The 24,333-nt window shown below is 38.3% G+C and overlaps 1 protein-coding gene across 1 annotated transcript in view; it reads left to right on the top strand.

The window, feature by feature from the left end:
- The window catches only part of LOC131031150 (uncharacterized), a 122,369-nt gene extending 98,842 nt beyond the window's left edge, over positions 1-23,527 (top strand). Inside the window, exon 7 of the mRNA XM_057962190.2 lies at positions 23,153-23,527. Coding sequence (XP_057818173.2) covers positions 23,153-23,368 — 216 coding nt within the window. The 3' untranslated portion in view covers positions 23,369-23,527. The remainder of the gene's footprint in view (positions 1-23,152) is intronic.
- The last annotated feature ends 806 nt before the right edge of the window (positions 23,528-24,333 follow it).

Raw genomic sequence — 24,333 nt, 5'->3', positions numbered from 1 at the left:
AAGGTGAAGGTCACACTTGCTGATAAGGTAGTGTTGATGTGTCTTTTATGCACATGCGAACACAGAATAAAATACCAAGGTATCTTATTCTCTCTTGAGCAAAGTTTCCCCGAATGCTGAAGATTTCGCCTAAGGATCAATCAAGGCAACTCCAAGGTTCTTGTATGTAGGATCTCTACGTGTGGATAAGCTCTTGCGGTATGATGTGATTTTGCTGGAATCACAAGAGGACTTACATTTGATGACCTGAGCATCTGATTTACTTTGGATATCACTGGAACGTGGGTCTTTACTGATCCTTGATTTTTAAAAAAGGGAAAAAAGGATAAGGGTTGGAGAGGAATCTAATTCTAATACTAAGAATGTAGGAGCAATGGATGACCTTTGATGAAACTCTAACTAAGTCTTGCTTTGACATGCTATGATCATCTCCAGATTCTCCACAAGGTTAGTGCGATCTTCTAAGGATAGCTTTATGATGTTCAGATCACCGCTACAAGCATAGACACTGTCAGGTTGATGCATATCAATGAAGAAGCGATAATTGAAGTTAAGCTTAAGTTGAATAATTCCAGTTGACTACGTAAGGCAAGTTTGCAATCAACAAACCGCTAGTAGTATGGATATACAAATTTCACCTTTGATCATACAAATTTCTTCCATTCATCTAATAACATGAAATTAAATTTGAGAAGTATAGAGACCATGCAAATTGTAGAATCGACACATAGAATTCACCATTTCTTCAATGAAGTTTACATGTCTTTTGCAACAATGTCTTGACAACAATCTTTGCCTTCTCTTTCTACTCTACTCTAAAAACTAATTGCTCTTGAACTACCACTACTGACTATTGACTATCTCTAACTATTCACCGACTATTAACCTTTACAAATGAAGAGCCATGGCTTTATATAGAGAGCCCTTTACAAATTGACGGCTCTGATTGACTTAGAATCAATGGCCAGGATTACAAGATGAAAACCTGTTGACGTGTATTTTGTACACTATCAAACACAGAATAAAATACCCAAGGGTACCTTATCCTCTCTTGAATAAAGCCTCCGAATGCTGAAGATGTCGCGAAAAGGTTCAATCGGGATGACTTCAAGGTTCTTGTATGTAGGGTCTCTACGTGTGGATAAGCTTTCTGTGGTATGATGTGATTTGCTGGAATCACAAGGGGACTTACACTTGATGACTGAACTTCTGATTTGCTTTGAATATTGCTGGAACACAGGCTCTTACTAGCTTTGATTTGGAAAAAAGGGAAAAAGATGAGGGCGAGGAAAGGATCTAATCCTAACACTAAGAATGTAAGAGCAATGAATGATCTTTGATGAAATTCTAACTAAGTCTTGTTTTGACATCTCAGGACCATCTCCACAAGGCTAGTGCGATCTTCGAAGGAAAACTTTATGATGTTCAAATCATCACTGCAGGCATAGACACCATCAGGTTGATGCATATCAATGAAGAAGCGATAATTGAAGTTAGGCTTAAGCTGAACGATTCCAGTTGACTACACAAGGCAAGTCTGCAATCAACAAACTGCTAGTAGTATGGATATACGAATTTCACTATCAATCAAGCACATTTCTTCCACTCATCTAATAACACGAAATCAAATATGAGAAGTATAGAGACCATGCAAATTGTCGAATCGACCCATAAATTTCACCATTTCTTTAATGAAGTTACAAGTCTTTTACAACAACATCTTGGCAACAATCTTTGCCTTCTCTCTCTACTCTACTCTAATTGCTATTCTATCAACTAGCTAATCACCTTCTAACTACTCTCTATCTGTCTTCTAACTGCTTCCAACTATTCCCTTTACAAATGAAGAGTCGGGGCTTATATAGTGCCCTCAATACAATTCGATGGCTTAGATCAATTTGAGATCAATGGCCAAGATTCAATAATGAAAACCCTAATTAGGGTTTGTTACAACCATTACATAACATTTAATGCTTGACCAATGAAATAATTGTATTGCTTGGACACATGTCCTCTCTGGAAAATTCGACCAATGGATAGCTGGGGTAGGTACATTGAAGTTTGTGCTACCTTCTATGAGTTAGGTACATTGAATTTGGACATTGTTGAGGTGGACCAATCCGACTGGAGGAGTGATGACTAGGATGCCAACTCGTCTGACACTTGTAGCTTGGTAGATATTCAATTTGATGTTGTTGAGAAGCTAGCTTTAATTAACTCATTTGGAACTATCTGCTTCTTCAACGAACCCTTGCTTTGACTTCTTGTGTCCTTGATGTGCAGGATGATTGATGTACCTCGCCTTGGAATGCTGGATTGGAAGAGGTCGCCCTTGTTGATGTTTGATCGAAGAAAGCCATCCTTGTCGATGCTAGACTGGAGGAGGTCGCCCTTGTCCTTGCTTGATCTTCTTGGAGGAGACCGTCCTTGATCTGGCTTGATTTTACAACTCCGGGATCTCCATTTGATGCCTACACAAAATATTAAAGTTAGTCTTTTGAGCATCAAACCTCAAAGCATGAAATTTAAGACCTTTCAACGGTAAAACTTAAGATATTAATTTGAAAAAAGTCATGATAAATCAAGAACTACACATTTTCAAATTAATAATGAATGGAATTTGGATCTTCAAGACTTAGACTTTACAAAATTGCAATGGGATCATAATAAGTCTTGAATAAGAACTTCAAAAAATGATTCTTCATACCTTCCCTTTGAGTATTTAAGTACAAAACCTTGAAAAATGAAGGAAGAGGACCGGATTTTGATGGACAAGCTTAGATTTATAGTCCTCCCTTGGATGAAGTACGCCTCCTTTAGCCTTCAAAAGAGCTTCACCTTCCACTAGCTTCTTCAAAATCTGGAAATTCGCCTTCAAATGCCTTAAAAAAAAAAATGGAAATTATCCTCCAAACTAGCAAGAAATATGCCTCTCCAATAGCCTTCAAGATGAATTTCGCCCTCTACTAGCTTCTCCACATTTAGTAGAAATTTGCTCCACTCCTCTGGATTTCGCTCCTCAAATTGCTCTCCAATTTCGCACTTGAAAGGATGATTGAATGATTTAAATTGTGAAAAAAATGCCTTCCAATATATAGAGCGCTCACCTTCCACTTACCCATGAGGCCGACCTAGCAAATAAAAGGTGAAATAATAAATAAAAACCCAAAAGGAGTAGGCCGACTTGTCAAATAAAGGCAAATAATGCCTTGTGCGCTCCACATTTAATTTTTTAATTTAAAAAAAATTAATTTTAAATGCCTTCACAATAAAAGTTCGATTTTTTAAGGCCTAAAATCAATTTATTAAATGCCAATTTAATTTAATTTTTTCAAATATTTCGAAGTTGGCAATTTGGCATCTAATGCGATTTGGAGGATATTAACGTTGGGATATGGCAAAAATAAAGAATGCTAATGACTTCGCTCTGGTCCCTTGGCGAGGGACAAGAGCACTTTTTCATTTTTAGGCTAGGATTCTCAATTTTTTGAAGTCAAACCTTCGTTCACCATGCTTTAGAAGTTCTTTCCTATCTCACACAACTTTGCCTTAGCATAATCTCGGAGGGAATTTATTGTTTTCATAAAAAGCGCTCTGGTCCTTCGATGAGGGACGGGAGCACTTTTGAGTCCATTTCATGAATTCTTGATCACATTAATCTTCAATTTACCCTCAAGGCATAGAATATCACATTTCACTCCATCTTGAGCCTTGGTAATAAAAATATCCTTTCAAAATGCAAGGTAAATGGTCATATTTGGAAATTGCGCCCTGGTCCCTTGGTGAGGGACGGGAGCACTTTTGCCAGTTGTCGTCAAAATTTGCAACTCTCGCATCTCAATTCCACTTCAAGGCATTTTAAACACTTTTTCAAACTTGCGCCTTGGCCTCAATTTGTCCAAAATTGGTGAGAAAGGCTAGATAACATGTTAAGTGCTCTGGTCCTTCAGTGAGGGACAGGAGCACTTTTTCAACTTCAAGCTTATCCGTCCTTTGCTAGCTTCCCAAATTATCTTCAATGTGCTAATCATGTCCTCTTCCATTTACTTCAATCACAAACTTGCCTTGGCCTTGCAAGAAATTCACACTTTTTGGAAAATCGCTCTGGTCCCTTGGAGAGGGACGGGAGCACTTTTGGAAAATCGCTCTGGTCCCTTGGAGAGGGACGGGAGCACTTTTTGGAAAATCGCTCTGGTCCCTTGGAGAGGGACGGGAGCACTTTTGGAAAATCGCTCTGGTCCCTTGGAGAGGGACAGGAGCACTTTTTGGAAAATCGCTCTGGTCCCTTGGAGAGGGACGGGAGCACTTTTTGCATCTTGGCATACTTCTTTGTTCTTTAAACCTCTCAATTGCGTCCAAGGCATAAAACATCATTCGTCCTTCCTATCCAAGTCAAGTTTTGCCATAAAATATCAAACAAAGAAGAGAAACTTGAAAAAGTGGCATGGTCCTTCAGTGAGGGACGGGAGCACTTTTTGTCATTTGGGTTGATTTACTCCTTTGTGAACTGCTTAAATTATATTCAATGGACAAAACATGCCTCCCTTAACCTCTTCAAATCATAAAATCACCTTAACCTTGCAAAGATAGTGCAAATTTGAAATTCAATGCTCCGGTCCTTCAGTGAGGGACGGGAGCACTTTTTGCTCTCTAAGCCAAATTGTCTCACTTTTCATCTCGAAATTCCTTTGTTAGGGAAGATTTCATTTTACTTCATGCTATGAATAGAAGTTAATGTCCAAAAGAGGTCTAAAATTGTGCATATAAAGAAAAGTGCTCTGGTCCTTCGGTGAGGGACGGGAGCACTTTTGACCTTCTAGGCAAAAACTTCATCATTTCATTGTTTTCAATCAAGTCTGGATGCTTTATCATGTTCATTTCGTCCTTCAACATGCCTTTGATGTCTCAATTTAACCAAACAAGGCCAGGAATGGCTCAAATAAGTCTTTTCGCCTTGGTCCCTCAGTGAGGGACGGGAGCACTTCGCCTTGGTCCCTTGGAGAGGGACAGGAGCACTTTTTCCTTTAACCTTCAGAATTCACCATTTTTTGTGCCTTCAAAATCTTCAAAAGTATCAAGTCATGTCCAATTATCATTCCGGAAGACCTTGCACAAAACAAAATAGAAAAGTCAGTGACAAATATGCATAAAATAACATTTGTGCTCTGGTCCCTTGGAGAGGGACAGGAGCACTTTTGTCCTTTCTGGCTAATCCATTCAAAATTTAGGTCTCCAATCATTTCACAAGGCAGAGTTAGGTCATCTTCAAGGCCAGGAATCAGTTAGCAAGCTCTCGCAAAATAAGAAATTGCACTTAGAATGAAATTCGCCCTGGTCCTCCAGTGAAGGACAGGAGCACTTTCTCTGTTTCAGGCATCATCTTGCCTCCGAAATTTGATCAAAATTTACCTAGGCAAGAATATACAATTTCATCTTCAAAATGCTAACACTTGGACAAAATTTGAATTTTACCCCAAAAAAACCCTGACTAGACCTAACCTGAGACATATCTGACTTCCTGACAGACTTATCTTACTTCAATAATCAACCCTCGGAAGGACGCTTAATAACTTTCAAAATTTGTCTGGACTCAGCTTAAAAATATCCAAAAGAAACCCCCTAAGGTTTAGCCCTAGCCCAGACAGACCACTCACTCACTCAAAACCCTAAAAACAGAGAGAAGAACAGGCAAAACAAAAGCAAAAAGCAGGGGTCCCCATTTGCAATGGGGCGATGTGTGAAAACGTCACAACAAAACCCTAATTAGGGTTTGTTATAACAAACACCTCAACCAATGAAAAATTACATTCAATGAGTGTGGACCAATAGGAAGCAGGGGTAGGTACACCGAAGTTTGTGCTGTCCCTGATGAGTCAGGTACATTGAATCTGGACATGCTGAGGTGGACCAATCCAACTAGAGGAAAAGTGATTGGGATGCCACCTTGTCTTACGTTTGTATCTTGGTTGATCCTCCTCTGTCCTTGATGCGAAGAATGATGTACCTCCTTGACTTCCATGTGCTTGATGAGGCTTCCTTACTGTCAAGTCTTCCTTCTCTGGTAGCATACCTCACCTTGAAGTGTTAGTAAGGTCATTCTTCTCTCTCATCATGTGGTTTCTTCATGTGGTAGAATGAGGTCTTGAGGCTAGCTTGCAACTCCTCAAACACTTGAAGTCTTCCAACACTTCAAAACAGCTTGAGTCCTCCTTTATGCATCTGGAACGTCCTTGATGGTGATGGGCTTAGAATAGGTCGTCCTTGTCCTGGCCTGATTTTCTTCCACTTGCAAAACAAACCAAAAGATGATTAAGTACATATGATATATTTATGTCACATAGCATTTTCTACCTTAAATCATCAACAAAAAGGCATTAGAATGAAATTCGCTCAAGATCCTCCCCAGGGACAGGCCCTATAAGAATTTCGCTCTGGACCCTCTTGAAGGGTCAGGAGCAAAATTTGCATTTTAGCTCAAATTTCATCATCTCCATGCCTTGAACTTCTCTTGACCTTTGAATCACTTTCTCTTGAAGACATCATTGATTTGACCTCCAAAAAGACCAAAAAAGAGGGTTTCGCTTTGGACCTTGGCTAAGGACAGGACCTATAAGGAATTTCACTCTAGACCCTTTGGAAGGGTCAGGAGAGAAATTTGCCTTTTAGGACAAAATCTTCACATTTTGTGACCACAACTTGCTCAAATGCATGTCTAAGGATGCCTTTGATCTCAATCAATACTAGGTTTGATGCAAAATTGGAGCAAAATAGAGGTTTTAAGAATTTCGCTCTGGACCCTTTGGAAGGGTCAGGAGCAAAATTCACATTCTAGGACAAATTCTATCATTTCTCTACCTCCAAAATGCCTTCCAAGGCAAGCATACACTAGTCTTCTCTCCATCAAGGCCTGGGAATGCATCTCTTAATCTCAATCATGGGCAAATTAGGTGATTTTGGGAATTTCGCTCTGGACCCTTTGGAAGGGTCAGGAGCGAAATTCTTGATTTGCTTGTTTTCCTTCACCTAGATTCTTTCTTCATACCTTGCTTTCCTTTGACTTTCAACTTTGGATCCCTCTCTCATGAAAGCAACATTTGTTTGACCCCTAAGAAGGCTTGAAAGGGGAAATTCGCTCAAAACAATGGCCAGGGACAAGACCTATTTAGGATTTCGCTCTAGACCCTTTGGAAGTGTCAGGAGCGAAATTCATGTTCTAGCTCAAAATCTCCATCATTGGTGGCCACAAGCCATTCAAAGGCATGCCTAGTGGTATCTCCAAGCTCATTTCACCTTGATCAAGGTTGTTCTCGACACAAAATTTGGAAGAAAGAATAGGTTTTAGGAATTTTGCTTTGGACCCTTTGGAAGGGTCAGTAGCGAAATTTTAGTTTTAGTTCAATTCCTTCACATTTGGTGATCACAAGCAACTCAAAGCCATGCTTAAGGACATCTTCAATCTTAATTCACCCTGATCCACACTTGACTTGACAAAAAATTCAGAGGAAAAGGTAGATTTTGGGAATTTTGCTTTGGACCCTTTGGAAGGGTCAGGGGCGAAATTCTAGTTTTAGGCTTGACCCTTCATCTCTTCAACTCCAAACTTCTTTGCAAGGCAAATATAGACCACTCCACTTGCATCCATGCCATAAAAACCAAGGTTTTGACTTCATCTAAGGAGAAAATAGGTGTTTTCAAGAATTTCGCTCTGGACCCTTTGGAAGGGTCAATAGCGAAATTCACAATCTTGGACAAAATCCTCACTTTTCAATGCTTTCAATCGCTTCCTAAGGCAAGAACATGTCAAAACCTTCCCAACATGCCTTAGAAACTAAGATCTTGGTCTAATTTGAGCCTAAGGAAGAATTTCACTCTGGACCCTTTGGAAGGGTCAGGAGCAAAATTCTTCCTTAGGCTCAAATTCTATCTTCATTCTACAAATTCTTCACTCAAACAAGTATTTTGCCTTCACTCAAGCCTGGGAATGGGTTAGCTCCTAATTTGGGTCAAGGTGGAGTGTCTTGTAAATGAATTCGCTCTAGACCCTTTGGAAGGGTCAGGAGCGAAATTCCTATTCTAGACTCAATTTACCTTGGATTCGACTTGACTTTGCCGTAGACTCAACCCTTTGATGCATTTCCTTTCATAACTTTGCAAATTCACTCAACCACTCACTGACTTAGGTGAAATCTTAGGTCCTTTGTGAAATTTCGCTTTGGACCCTTTGGAAGGGTCAGGAGCGAAATTTGACATTTTAGCCTCTCCGTCAGGATTCATATATGGAATAACATTTAAGTATAAGAAGGAAATGTCACTTATACTTTAAGTTATATTCCATATATATTGTCAGGATGTTTGAGAGTGGTTTCGGACCTCCAGGAGTTATAATGCAAAATCTAGTTTTTGGAGGATTCTTCAATTTTCTAGACTTAGTCAAATTTCAGGATCAGGATGACATTCCAGACAACGCCAAATTTCAGGACATTTGAAGATTAGGATGACATTATGTATTCAACCAAGGTTTGATTTAGCAACTTCAAGTGCGACCAGATAGTACACAAAAAAACACCCTAGGAATGATCTAAATTACCCCTAATCACTCAATTGACCTAACCTCTTGAGTAGATCCACCTGACTCAAGCAGAGCCTGCTATCCTAATGAGCCCCCTGGCGACCCTTCAAATGCAAAAGGTCAATAGACAAGAACCTAGAACACCAAGAAAACTAACCCTAGAAAGCAAAAGGTAGGGGTCCGCATTTGCAATGGGGCAATGTGTGAATACGTCACAACAGGTAGTCAACCTGCAACACTACAATGATGGTTGCTACTACCATTTCTTGGCTTATAAAGGTATTGCAGCTGTTCTATGTTTATTTTACAGCCATGAATGGGCTCCAAAATGTTAAGAATGGGCATGCTTACCCAATGACCCTTGGTTGAAGGTAATATCAACGGAATCTTCCATTTTCAGATTTTGTTGACAACCATTCCCACGTCCAACCTTTTAAGATAGTAATCTCATAGCAAATTCATATGTACAATATTTGGCGATCGAATATATCATTTTATCTAAACCATGGCTGCTCATATAACAGAAAGTACAATTTCCTTATGAGGAACTTCAACTCATCATTTCCTTGCTATTGTAAGTGTTCTTGATAATTATTCAAGTTAACATGGTAAAATTCCTTGTTCCATTACATTAACTAATGAAGTTCATGTTCTTAAGTTCTTCGCTAAGAATCTAGCAATATAGGCAGGGCAAGATCATTGAGGTAGAATTTTGCTGCCATTTATTTTCTAAGCATTTTTAAATACACACACACACATATACACACTTAGTGCCATCTTATACTATGCTGTCTTAATTTAACTTTTGAGTTAACATATCTAATTCCATCATGCCTTGACTTCATTACTTAATCTGAGGTGTTTAAATGATTGCAGAGCCTAACAATATGCAAAATAGGGATGGATTCAAGAGTGTAATATCCCCACAATTTTTTTTTTAATTTTTAACAAGATTACACACACAACCACACCCGTTAGGGTTAGAATAAGAAATCCAAAACAAGCAAGAAGGAACCCTACACCTTTTGATCATCGAGAGCCCAAACTGGGAGGGTGAGAGCATACGGTAGCAGGGGATCGTTAGTTGCAAACTGCTGAAGGATTGATTACAATAATGGGCGGCAAGCCAACCCCTTCCGCTTATCCAGCGGGTAAACAAAGAAACTAGGCGGTAAACCAGCCAAGTGAACAAACACTCCAAAGCACAAATCACTCTACCACAATATTTCAGCGGGAGAACTGAACACACATAACAAAATTCAATTCAACCACTTGTGCAGTGGGAAGATCATTACAACAAATATCACTCAATCACTTATGCAGCGGGAAGACCATTACAAACAGACATCACTCGATCGCTTATGCAGCGGGAGGACTGAATTACAAATATCAAATGTAGGCGGCAAGCCAGCCTCTTCCACTTTTCAGTGGGGTAAAATGTTCAAGATGCCAAATGAGAGACCAAGCTCTCATATTTATTGATTCTGAGACCCCAAATTCACCCCCAAATGGCGTCCAAATTACAACTTCTTCATTTGCATTTCATTTCCCACTCCCTCATGTGTTTGGCGTCCCCTCCTAGGCAAAAAGTTTGAACTTTTTCCTTGGTGAATAACTTGCAACTTAAAACATAATAAACACATGAAATATGCCTCCTTTTCTCATGCCACTGACTTAGGGAAAATATAATATTTTTAGGTGCAGAGTATTTTTCCATAAGTCGTTCGAAACCTATTAAATATTAACTTTAGCATAAAGTAATTATTTAATAAATCACTGAAAAGCAAATACTGATTATGCCAAATTGAACTGATGGATTGAAGTGCTGAAAACCATCAAACTGAGCTGGGTCAGAACTCACAACTGAACTGCTAAAAATAGAATTGCCTGAAATGATACTTGTTAAAAATATTAAGTCCTGAAAAAACTCCAAAAAGATTGTTCTTCGAACCTTGTATCTCAGCTGGAGAAACCTAGAAAAACCCAGTAATCATGACAATTGACCACAACTTACTAAAAATAGTAAGTTCTGCCAACTCGCCTGAATTGATTGCATGTTATACCACTGCAGAGTTTACAGAAAACCCAGAAGAAAACTTTGATTCATTCTGCCAAACTTCGACTGCTTCACACTCAAAATCCTCTCGGAAGATGGAAACCCTAATTTTGCCAAAATAGCCTACGGGCCTCCTGAATAGGCTATTCATCACCAGGACTGATCACTGGCTGGAAGGGGACATTACGAAGAGAATGTTTGCTTCTGCTAGGAAGCATAACTTTTTATTATTATCATACCCAAATTTCTAAGCAACCCGGCTCTCTTATTGGTTTTAGATTTAAAGATATCTTAGAATGGTTAAATAAGTAGATTGCATTCTATGCAACTAAATATCTGACCTTCCCACACATGAATTCTAGTGTGTGATACATATTGAAATGAGTTTAAAAGGGCTGAGTTGCTGAACTAACTTATTTCAGCCAGCCTATTGGAAGGGTTTGATATTTACGTTTATGGGGATAAGATGCAGCTCTACAAAAGCATTTGTATGCCTGAATTTAAACATGATCAAGGTCCAAATTAGCACCTTTAAACATTCACACAAACTAGTATGGTATTATATGTATCTGCTAGTTGGTTTGTTTAATACACATAACCAAATTCAATATTGGAGAAAAAAACTATGAAGTATTGAAATATATAATGGCTTTCTTCAAAATCTATCATTCATTATGGAAAATATAGAACCCAACCCAATCTATTGTTGATTGCAAATTTAGAGGCATGAATGAGCAGGGAGAATAAGCAGAAAAAATGAAGGGTTTCAGACTAGTTTTACATATTGAAATACTTAGACCAGAGTCATTATAACTATTGTCTTGCATAATCAGCAGGAAAGGGGCAATTTAAGCTTTTTCTAAATTAAATTTACAAGCCCACATCACCCAGCATCCACAGTAAGATATTTAATTTCTGATATTTAAAATCATATTTAAAATCTGATATTTAATTAATGGAGTCCTAGGTTTTTCCAATGCCTGAAGTTGCAACTTTCCTTCTTGCTCTCCACTTTTGATCCAATCCCTCACTTTTTTTCTACCAAGCATAAAAATGAAAAATCAAGATCTGCATTGTGGCGGGTCATAGGGTTTTTAAGCATGTCTAACATCATGATTTTCTTCCTGTTTTGAAAAACAAGCCTTTACAGGCATGAACGCCATAATGCTATAATGGCATGACTCTCCTCTTTGTCCTGCGCTCCTCCCGCGCACGTCTCTGGCCATGCCCATTCACTTCTCTTGTCCCTGCGTTTGGTGCCAGTTTGGTTCTGCAATGATTTTTTTTTTCCTATGCTCTCTATTGCCCTTTCCTTTCTTGCGAATGCATGTTATATTCCTATATATATATATATTTTACTTATGCATTTGATGGCTTGAATATGGGTTTAACTATTATTTATCAATGTCCTCCTTCCCACACGATATAGGTTCAATTATTTGAAAATGTTTTATTTTTTCATTTATTTATGTATGTTTTCATTTGTGTTTATATTTATATCCAGTTGTTTATTATTTAATAATTAATATATTTATTATATATTAAATTTCATTATACTTTTCTTGAATAAGTTTATTATTATAATATTATTCAACGCTTTCATTTGACAAGACGTAGTTAGGTCATATCAATGTTTACAAACATAATCGGTAACAAATAAACAATGGCGATTGAATGAATATCTAGGGTCATAGGATTAAACGGTAGTTTAGAACAATTCTCACTTGACTCACTTTCCACGTAAGGAATTTATTAAATATTGAAATTTCAATTACCTGGATTATAAAAACCCAAGTTTTCTGTCATGTCCCTTGCTAGTGTATGAGATCGTAGCTTTTGATAAATTTGCAGATTTATATACTGGACAACTTCATGTTATTTATGGATTGCTTGGCATTGATATTACATCTAAAGTATTGCCTATCATATGGGTGAAAATAAATAATGTATTGTTGGGTTTTGTTGGGGCCAACAACTTTAAGGAATCTCCATCTTCCTTAGGTTGACCCTCCTCATGTGGATTGCCACTTTCAAGAATTGAAAATTAAATAAATAAATTTTTTCACATCTACTAGCTGACCTACAATTTATGGTGATTCAAAAAAGAAACTATCACCTTGCATTATGGCTGACTCCTCGAGGAATCGCCTCTCTTAAGAAATCAGAAATAAAATTAAATATATGTTGAGGCTGACCTGTTTGGTGTTTCAAAATAAATTAAAACTATATTGTTTTGAGGCCAACCTTTGTGAAGAACCGATTCTCTTGTGAAGAGGTATGAAGAAGGTTTTTAAAGACATAAAGTGGAAGGATAAGAGGGGCAGCAGAGCAGTGCAGAAAGGAATTAAGTTCAGAACTGATTAGCAGCAGAAACTAATTAAATTATAGCAGAAATCTGAGTTATTTACATCAGCCTGGAATTAGTAAGTGCATTTGTGAAAATACGATATGAGTATAGGGGATAAGAAATCATCAAGTCTGATTCCGAATACAAAATATAAAAGAATAGAATGAACAAATAGGAGAGGATTCTCATACATACATATATCCTAGTATAAGCAGCGGATCAGATTGATATAAACCATAGACCTATGCATTAACAAGTATTTGGTATCCACGAGGTGTATTCTTAGTGTATGCATTATGACGATATCATCTAATATGTAATTTTCTATGTGTTAGGCATAGATAATAATGTGAAATACATATCCTAAAACATTAATCTATTTATAACCGGCAAGCAATCATGTAGAGAAGAGAAGGAAATGCAAGGAAGGGGAGCAAATACAATAACACCATCTCAGTAGACCACCCCATGATGGATGTCCAATGTGTTTGCCACTTGGGACCAAGAGGGTGAGTGTTTGCTCTGTTGACGTGCGTTTTGTGACTACACACACCAACACAGAATAAAGATTCCCAACGGTCACTTTGCTTTCTCTTGATCAAAGTTCAATTGTATGCTAAGATTTTGACAAGTTCAAACAATTGACTCCAAGGTTTTAATTATGCAATGGACGTGACTCAATTGGCTTGATGTGATATGTTGGTAATCCAAGGGGATTTACGCACACCTGAAGAAAATTTTAGAAAATTTGTGACTTCAAGGATATTCTTGAATGATTTGGCAATGAATGGTTCAATTTTTTTAGGACCTTTTCGATTTAAATGTGCGGAAAATTAAAACGAGGAAGGGTTTGGGAAAACTACTCTAAATCTAAGAACTTAGTGGATGGCAATGTCTAGGATAGGATCAACCAAACTTCACTTCGCCATGTTGAGACAACTACATGAAGCCGGTGCAATCTTCAAAGGTTGTGTTTAAAAGATTCTAAATCATTGATGAATACCATCAGAGAACAATACTCATTCAATAACTTAGATTTAAGCGCACACATCAAAAGCTCAGTCCAACCTTGCACTGTTGATAACAATCAACTAGCAACAAAAGGTATGATCAAACGATCTTCTCCGTAACACATTGCAATCAACCTCATTCATCTAAATACTTGAAAGAAATCTACTCTAAGTGAGGAAAGCAAGACCATGCAAGCTATGAAATAGGACAAGTATACACCATCAAAGAACAATGTATTACAGTTTACTACTTCCAATAGATTATCACAACAATCTCAAAACAATCTCTCCTCCCTTTAAAAATGAAGGGGTCACCCCCTTATATAGACCTCAAGCCTTGATTACATGCAAACCCTAATTAGGGATTGACCTAAAAGATTCCACAAACATGATGCAACAAGGTGGGAATAAACATTAAATGCCCATCATGCCTAATTACAATAAGTTCCTGCTTGCTAAAAATAGCGTCCATTGTGCATTAAATGGACCATTATCTATCAAGTTCACCCATAATGTCATAAATGCTCCACCATGCAAGAATCGCCCATAATGCCATAAATGCTTCACCATGCAAGAATCACCCATAATGCCATAAATGCCCCATCAACTCTTGAATACGACGGTTACATGCAAAAGATGCTCCACTACTTCAGCATGCATTGACTCAGTAACCACTTGGTCAAATATTCTCGCCATGAATGCGCCACCATGTCATGCAGTCAAAAAACTCTTGTCCAGAAATGGACGACCATTATCTTGCTCATTAATGGAAAATGCGATGAATCTGGTGATGTCGGCCTCCAATTTTCCTATGGAGACACTTGGCACATTTTCCATCTGAAATTCCAGCAAGGAAATTTCTTCTTTGCACTCGGAGAAAAACTTCTTGCAATCCGTCATTGCCGCCTGAGTCCTCTGCATCGTGTTGGAGAACAAGGAAATATTTTCCAGATGTGCCTTGGAAAATGATTCCACAAAGAAATACTCATGTAACTAGTCCCTCAGGAAGTCAACTGTCAATTCCTCCTCAGTCAATCTTCTGGCAAATAATGCCTCATCTGCATTAAGAACTTCTTGTACTTTCCTAACTGAGTTCTTCAAAGATGTAGACTTTTTGTTGAATCTTTCAAAAAATTCTTTTCCGGTGCAGACGACATAAAACCACCATGGGAAATCATAAACATCGTTCTCTGGACAACTTTCTCGTCAGTCAACGTCTACCTTTGAACTTACATGAATGCTTTGAGTCACGAAATAGTCAGGTCTTGGTAAATGTGCACATCCTCCATCGAACTATCTGCAATCTACAGCTTGTTCAGGATAGAAGGGATTCTAGAATGAGAACGAACCAAGTTATCAATAAACTTTCCAGCTGAAGTGAAAACATCTTCTACCCACTCCTTAGAGCATTAGGCTCTTTTCCTTGACTTTTTCAGCGCCATCAATAGATTCTTTAGGAAGAGAGGAGGGCAGTACAAAGAATGGATCTTCCTCTCTCTGTGGGTGCTTAAAACTTCGCACATACTCACACTGTAATATTCCCCTTAATTTTGTTTGAATTTTAAACACATCAAACACTACAATGCACCCGTTAAGGTTAGGAAAGATAATCACAATACTGCTGAAAGTAACCCTCCACTTTCTGATCACCGAGAGCCCAACCTGGGAGGGTGAGAGCATACAGTGCTGAGAGGATCGTTAGGAGCTTGAAAACTGAAATTGATTACAATATGGGCGGCAAGCCAGCCCCTTCCACTTTTCAGCAGGATAGAAACCCAGAAGACTTGGCGGTAAACCAGCCAAGGAGAAACACTAACACACCAAACAAATCAACTCTATAGCAGTATTTCAGCGAGAGGACTTATTACAAACAAAATCAACTCGACTGCAGTATTTCAGCGGGAGGACTTATTACAACAAATCAACTCTACTGCAATATTTCAGCGGGAGGACATACATTATTTCCTGATTACAAACATAGAAGGCGGCCAAGCCATCCTCTTCCGCTTGCACAGTGGGAATTACAAATAAGATGCAACAAGAATGATTGATCATTACTACTGAAACAATCTTACAAAATAGAGATATGAGATTAGATAAGAAGCTTAATGCTGATATCAAGCAATCCACTAACAAAATCACACAACACTAAAACACTACTTCTGTTCTAATTCTGCAAGTTAGAAACACATTGTCCAACATTGCCGGAAACAACAAAACACTCACAACTCTCTCAAAACTAACTGGAATCACATCAAATCAAATGCAAATGAAAATATATAACATAGGCGACCAATCCCAAACCTCAAACCAGCAACTTGGAAGCTTCAAATGTGATGCACGCAAACCAAGGCACCTCCCAAATGGTACGACCTTTCTGTAAACTTAGATTTGCAACTAAAAATCAGAATCTCCAAATCCCAATCTGCAAATTGGTGAACCTTATCACCCAGGGAGTACGGATGGATAGAGCCGATACCCAGAATGATGCTCTCCACACACAGGCAGCTACGAATAAAACTCACTTCCAGCCTAAATGCACCAGCAACACCAAAAATCATAGCAGCAACAAGAAACTCCAAAACTCGCACTGAAAACTGAATCAAACACTCCAAAAACAACTATCTAGCTAGGTACTGTATCTCAAGTACGAAACTGAAGCAATTAGGAAGCTCTTCCAACTTCGAAGTTCAGTCACTAACCATTTCGACAGCACAACGGTGTAAATTCTCCAGATGCCCAAAATGAGAGCCCAAGGCTCTTATTTATAACATTTGCTCCACCAAATTCAAATTCAACTGCTCCGAAATCCGCCCAAATCAAATAACATTTCATCTCATTTCAAAATGGCGTTGGATTACCATTTCATTTCACCACATGGGTGCCCAAGGAGAAGTTCGTACCTTCTAGACAAATTCGCCCATTTTGCAAGGTCCACACTTGACGACTTAAAGCATTATTTGATTAAGGCACCCAACTTAGGAGAGCAATAAAAATCATTTAATAAAGCATGCTTTATATCTCCAAAGTCGTCCAAATAACCATGAAATATTAACTTCCCAAAGTCGTCCAAATAGTTAAATATTAACTTTAGAATGCAGTGTTAATATTTAATAAATCATTTTGCAAGCCAAAAACTGATCAATACCAACTGGATTGAGAATTGAAGTGTTGAACCAACAGCTGGACTGAACTGGAGTTTTGAACTGCCTTGCTAAAAATATAACTGCCTAAAATGGTACTTACTAAAAATAGTAAGTCCCGAAAACAACTCCAAACAACCTGATTGTCGAACCGTGAGAGGAAGCTGAGAGAACTTAGAATAATCTCAAAACCCTAACAGCTGCCACCAACTTACTAAAAATAGTAAGTTCTGCAACTCCCCTGAATGGATTGCATGTCATACCATTGCGAAGTTCTCGATAATCCTAGAAGGAATCCACGAACAAAAATGTAGAATTCCCACCAGCCAGTCCTCAAATGGCTTGTGCAGAACTCCACAAAAATAGGAAACCCCAATTCTTCATTCCAATCAGCCTACGGGTCTCCGAAATTGGCCAATGGACCACTGCTTACTCCTCACTGAGAAGGGAACATTACACACACAAGGCTCGATTATTGCTCTTCAGTCTTTTGCATCTCTCTTTCATCTTTTTCATTTTCTCCTTCATGGTCAGGGAAGACTCTTCAAAATATTCCACTACCTGTGTTGTGGATGCATGCTCGAAATTGACTTCCCTGATCACATATTCATCAGGCATGATCTCACTTCTGTCTTTGTCTACTATAGGCTCGGCCAAGTGTAATGTTCTGGATGCAGACTCATCCCTTGTAATCTTTGAAAACTTGTTGGTTGCCTTCTTCTCTACTGGTTTATCCATTTAGCTTAGAAGTCTTTCCAATTCTTGCGCGGTATCCATTTTTTCTTCCAGATCTCTTCTCATCCTTTCCTTGAGCCAATTAGGAGCAGCTGTCTGTTGATCCTGAACTTCCATGTGCACTTGGCTCCTGTGAAACTTCCTCCATGTCTTCGAGAATTGTATTAATGAAACCATCTTGGTCTTGTTGTTTTAGACTAGGAGGAAGTTCCTACCTTTGCGTTTCCGGCAGAACAGGTCTGTGAGAAGCACTAGCGTTGAGCATATCTTGTGCTGGTGCCTTATCAAAAATATTGTCCTGAGGCTGACTTCTTGGAGCTTCTTGTGCAAACATCTCAACTTCCTGTACATTAGATGAATTGAGTGGCGATTGTGCTTCTTCCACCCTTGGCTTTTTTAGCTGAGGTTCCTTTGGTTGGGCTTCCTGTTGGGCCTCAGGTTGGGCTTCTTTCCTCTTCCTTGTTCTTGACTTCTTAGGAATATTCTTTTCTTTACTGTGCTCAGCTCCTTCTTGTTGGATTTCTCCTTCTTCAGCTTTGGCTCGTTATGACCCCTCCATGGCCTCACTATGGGAATCCAAGTTTCCCATTAGTTGTTTGCTCAGGCGAACATTTCCTTCCTTTAGCAGCTTGATGTGTCGATCAATCCAATGCTTGGTGAATTTCAAAACTGGTCTAGCCAAAGTGTCCAGATCCAATCCGAGACTTGAATAGGCCTATCCTTCAATTTTTCAAATTTTTGGTTGAACCACATCCCGATCTTCTTTAACTTGATCTGACACTTGAATAATTTCACCAATTCTGATTATGTCAAGGGGCAACTTGGAAAACATTCTTTTCTTGATTTCAAGATCATCCTTGGCATTAGCCCAAAAGTCCTCTAGGTGAAATTTGTGTTTGAATTTCATTCCAGCGACCACCCTCATTTTATTATACAGATCAAAGTATGATCTGGTCGTATGGAATGTCAAGTGATAAAATGCCAATTCTTCTATAGATTTTTCAGCCATCGCCAATGTCGGACACATTTCCACATAGTTGCCTATGACAATAGGGAGTTCAATGGACAACTTCCTCTTCTTCCTCTGAATCTTGTCATAGGTGATCAATTGCCTGGTGAGCTCCAACAACACCATTTTGTTTGTTGGATACCTTGGTAGCTTGTGCGGCTGAAAGGAAAAACCTTGGACCCGGATGTAAGTAAACTTTGGAAACTAAATTTATCGGGCTTTAAATTTTTGTATCAACATCCTGGCCTTTGGCAACAATCTTGTGTGGAGTTCTTTTTGTAGTAATTTGGTTAAGTACATTGTGAAGTTGTCGCTCACCAATTTGAAAGAATTAGTGTTGTATAGGTGCAACTGAGAATAACACTCGTGTAATTTCAACTGCCCTGGACCGCATCCCATGGGTCCCTTTCTTGGCAAGCCGTCGAAACTACCCATCCTTGCCAGTGAATAAATTACATATGAGCTCATGTAAAAAGATTGAGTCTTCTTCTCCTTCAAATTCTTCAGTTGCTCATGCAAGTAACGACTGATCAACCTTGCCCAATCCACTATCCCGTTGGCATCATAACTCACCGATGAAGAACATCCAGGTTTCAAATGTGAAGACATGCAGACATCCCATAATCCTACTCAACATCATCACAAGGTCTGCATACTCTTGCTTTAAGTCAAAACTGGTGATCTGGTTGGACATTTTTGTAATATGAGGCTTGACTTAACCATCCAGGTTTTGTTAGTAATCCTGACACATCTTTCAACACTAGATTCATATATTGTTGCTGCTCTATCCTTGGTTTTGAATGTCATGGAATGGTAGGTTGGAATACCGAATGTCTCTCCAATTGCCTCCCTGGTCAAGTTGGCTAGAAGCTTGTCATTTGATGTTAAAATTGCTCTTCTTTTAGGATTATAATGCTTTGCACATTCTAAGATCAGCTCTGGGCATTGGACGGCTGGAGGGAAACTAGTCGCTGAGACAATCCCGCTCTTAACAAATTTGATAGCAGTGGTAGATGGAGCACGTCCAGCTGTTCCAAAAATCTTGTTCTGGAAAGCTCCCAACTAGAATGTTCCCAAATTGGTGTCGTTGATTTCCTTCCACTTTGAAATAATCTTGGACTCTGGAAGGAATCCTTTCATCTCGTTCTTAATCTACGCTTGTCGAGAAGTAGCTGCAGCCTTGCTGGATTTTGCCATCCCTACAAAACAAAACAAATAACATTAAAATCATTGTAAGGAATTAAATAAAATGATGGAGAAGAAATTCCGGTTGATAAATTCCCAATTTGGAATAAAATAGAACCTTTGCGAACAAGAACTTCTGGAAAATAAATAATTTCTTCGAATTTGATTTTTCTTCACCTCTCGCTAACTTCAAATTTCTCCAAAACCCGTGTGAGAAATGAATTGTGATTCATCGTTTAAATAGAATTTCTCCACCAAGTTGCTAAGTTGGCGAGAGGTTAAACTTAGTAGTTGCATTTAGAAATGCGTAATACTTGACAACTCGCCATGTAAACGGGTCTTGTCGTTAAGGTTGAGTTCGAAAATGGAAATTTCCACAATTTCCTAAGTTATGTGTCATAAGTGCGGAATATTCCCTTTGCATGTCGCTAACTCACTAATTGTGAAAATCTTTCCATTTTGGATTCAAAAAGGATATTTTGAAAGATTTTCCTTTCTTGAAAGAATTTTGTCGATTTTTCCTTTTGGAAGGAAATCCTATTTGTCTGGATTTTGAGAGAGAAAATTCTTGGAGAGAGTTTTATCGGGGAAGAAATTTTTTTCGTGTTTTTGAATTTGCCTTGTCTTGAGGGAGATTTTTGACCAATTTGTCACTTTTCCAATTTTTTAGGAATTTTTACAATTTTGAGCTTCAGAATTCAGGAGAGAGAAACTTCTCTCTCTTGGCCAATTTTCACCTTTGCCTTGAAATTTCTTCGTTTTCTGGCGAATTTTTATCCTTGAGGAGGAAATTTGATTTTCTTCTTTGTCCTTGTTTCAACACCTCTCTCAAGCTTTGGGCGGAATTTTCAAGTGGAGGAATTCATGTTTGGAAGGAAAATTCCTTCTATACTCCTTTCTAGCGCTCTGACTCTAACTTGGGCTCCAAAACCATGTCCTGTAGGAATTTTAACATTTCTCGCTTTTCCCTCCTTATCCTCATTTCTCGCTTTTTTTTTTTTTTTTCATTTTCTTGCTTTTCCTCCATGAGGTCACTTTGGCGCCTTCTTTGACTTGGATGCCATTTTTGCCAAGGTAATGGATTTTCTTGACTTTCTTCCTTGACTTGATATTTTTCACCTTTCTAGATCAGGATGCCATTTCAGGATTGAAGTGAGTTTTTCCCTGCCTTAAAAGATTATTCATGCTTTTCCACTTCAGGAAGGAATTTCAGACAACCAATTTGATCAACTGTCTGCTTTTTCAACTTTTCGGATTTAGACAAATAGGCTCAGGAATGCTCTACCTTTAGTGTCGAGACCCCTGCCTATGAAGAACCTGCCAAAAATAGACTTACTAAAAATAGTAAGTACTTCAGAACGTCAGAATTAGGGCAAACGGGATAGAATGACACTTACTATAAATAGAAATTGCTAAAAAAGAGTAAGTTTGATTTTTGGCCAAATAAAGACAATTCGAGAGGTAGTGAAATTTTCCAAAAATAGAAACTTTCTAAAAATAGAGAATTGCTCAAAATTCACCCAAATTTCACTGGTGGCTTCCCTAAAGGACTTTGGTTTCAATGCAATGCTTAGTTTTTCCAAAACTCTAAGGGAAAGACCTCAAATCTAAGTTTGAAGGGCAAAAACCTAAAATACATCGAACGAGTTCTAGACTTAGCCAAATTTACTCAAATGACTTGCAAATTAGATCAAAAACACTTGCAAACCGAGGAGACTACTGCGAAAAACCCAAAGAACCAAAACCAAAAGATCAAGTGGACCTAAAAAGTAGGGGGTCCCCATTTGGAATGGGCTGATGTGTGATTGGGTCACAACACGCTCTTGGGCTTAGATAGGAGGATTTCCGGGCACCCTATTGTGATTTCCTCTCCAATCTCTACGATGGTTGATTGTTGTAGAAATCAACCATCCCATTGTGGAGTGAAGGATGAAATACATGATAAGGAGGCAACAATACCGACTCCCCCATCAATTACACCAACCCCTAGGTGGGGCCAAGAGGCCAAATGACTGTGTGTTCATTCCATGCTCTTGGGCTTGATTGGAAAGGATAGGCTCCCAACGCCTTATATGATTTCCCGAGGGATTTTATAGTGTGGATTGGTTGTAAGGGAGAATCTTTAATTGAATCCTACGTGCACATCATGTAATTTGCAATGGTGATGTAAGGATTAGGATTCTCCTTATCATATTATTGATTATATATTTTCCAATCTTTCATGAATATTAGACAATGATCATCAATTATATTAGAAATGATAACTAACTTGGTTGTAGGAACTAAATCAAGATTTAAAGTTGGTAGTTTTGCATTCCTTAAATATGCTTCATTCATTATTTACTTGATTGGTGATTCTAGGGCAAAATCTAGGGTAATCCCGAAAGGGGACATTACATTTTCACAAGGGTTAACGAAATATATGACATAAGGATGGCACTAACTACCTGTCTCTTACCCAAAAAAACACAAAATCCACTTCATATTGCACCCTGGTACCTGCAACCAACGACAAACCTCGCAGAAGTCCACCAACATTTCGGCATCTAAATATGCGAACCCCGGATGTACCCACATGAGATTCATTTCAGAATCCGATTCTAGTATGTTTCGAACCCATAATCGCCTGAAAAATCCCACGACGGTTTGTTTGCCATTGGAATAATAGTCATAAAGGAAAATACTAAATTCCATTATTTTGATGTATACAATTTAGATTTGAGCTCATCGCATTTAATGTTGTTTATACATTAAATTGTTGTCTTTATCTATTTATGATGTAGTGGTTATCAAACTTTGCCACTAGGTCTTTGCTTATGTAAACTTCCCAGTCAAGGCAAACTAAGCCATCTACCCTTATTTCAAGGCAAAGGTGGATTTATCATATGATATTAAATTTGCTGTCATAGACGGTCTTTCTATACTGCAACAATTTAACATCAAGTGCAGAGTCTGCAGACCAAATTGTTAAAAGACCTAAAACATCTCTGCAAAGATCAATTTTAATGTTTATGGTTAAATGAGTTTCCTACAGTTGTAAACATGTTTTAAACACACTTTATTATTTTCCATTTATTAATTGGTCTTTCTGTTTACAGGGAAGCAAAGATGCATTGTGTCCACTGCAGAAGCTTGAAGCAGTTAGGCAGAAGATGACAGCAATGAATGAGCTTTATGTTATAGATGGTGGAAATCATTCACTCGAGGTTGGGAATAAACTTCTGAAAGAAAAAGGAATAAATCAAGTTGAGGTTGAGATGCATACTCTGAAGTCTATCCAGGCATTTGTTTCAAAGGTGCTGACAGGTGCATAATATGTTGACGCAATTATTTATTCTTGGGGAAAGACATCAAACTGGACTTGCATCTACATTTTTATAATGAGTTGTTCAGTGTGACAATTGATTTAAGGAGGAACTATTGTTGAAAATTTTAACTGATTAAAATCTTATTTAAGTAGTCAAAATTGTCGACATGTTTGTCTGTATACTGAACCATCAATGGATGAGATGCATAATTTTTGTGGGCATAGCTAGCTATCTAGATTCCCTTCAGTTGAAGACAGCATGGCATCATGTTTGTTTTACCTATCTTTGCAGCATTTTTTTGGAATTGATGCTAAATATGGCAGCATACACGGAATATAAAATATTGAGCTGTTGATATAACTTGTCCATTTCAACAATATGAATATTATTTCTATTATTATCAATATGGGTATCTAGAAATGACGTGTCCTAGGCAAGAGCATCAAACTTCTCAGCTTCAAGTTGGGAAATAACAACTTTTTAATCAGCTAGTGCTTCAAAACTTGGCTGATCTTGCTGTTCCTGTAGATTTAGAACAGAAAAACACAGACAGGAAAATAACAATTGGGTGATAAAAAGAGACGTATGGTAAATCCCTCAAAAGCATCAGTTGTAGTTCAAGAAATTGCAACTCAGCAAAACTTTGCAGGCACAATTTTGGCTTGGACTCAATGACTCAGCAAAAAAATGAAAACACTTAATTTTCTAGAAGTTTGTTTGCAATTAAGGCAGTGATTGTAGGCTTTCGAGCACCAAAAAGGTTTGTAAGTACATGTTTGCAGGGACAACTAGGGATGCCTCCAATGCATTATGCTCAATTCCAATGCGTCATGCAGTGATAGTGCCATGGTGCAATCTTCTTTGCAAGCCCCAAAACTTAAACTAGCACAAGCAAAGATACAATTGCAAAGAATAGCAAGATTTGAGGGACGTGTGGAAGTTGGGACAAGTACGATAGAAGATCTAAAATT

The sequence above is a fragment of the Cryptomeria japonica genome, chromosome 7 (assembly GCF_030272615.1).
Source record: "Cryptomeria japonica chromosome 7, Sugi_1.0, whole genome shotgun sequence".
Lineage (NCBI taxonomy): Eukaryota > Viridiplantae > Streptophyta > Pinopsida > Cupressales > Cupressaceae > Cryptomeria > Cryptomeria japonica.
Note: the sequence above shows the minus strand (reverse complement) of the source record. Positions and strands in the feature narration are given on the sequence as shown.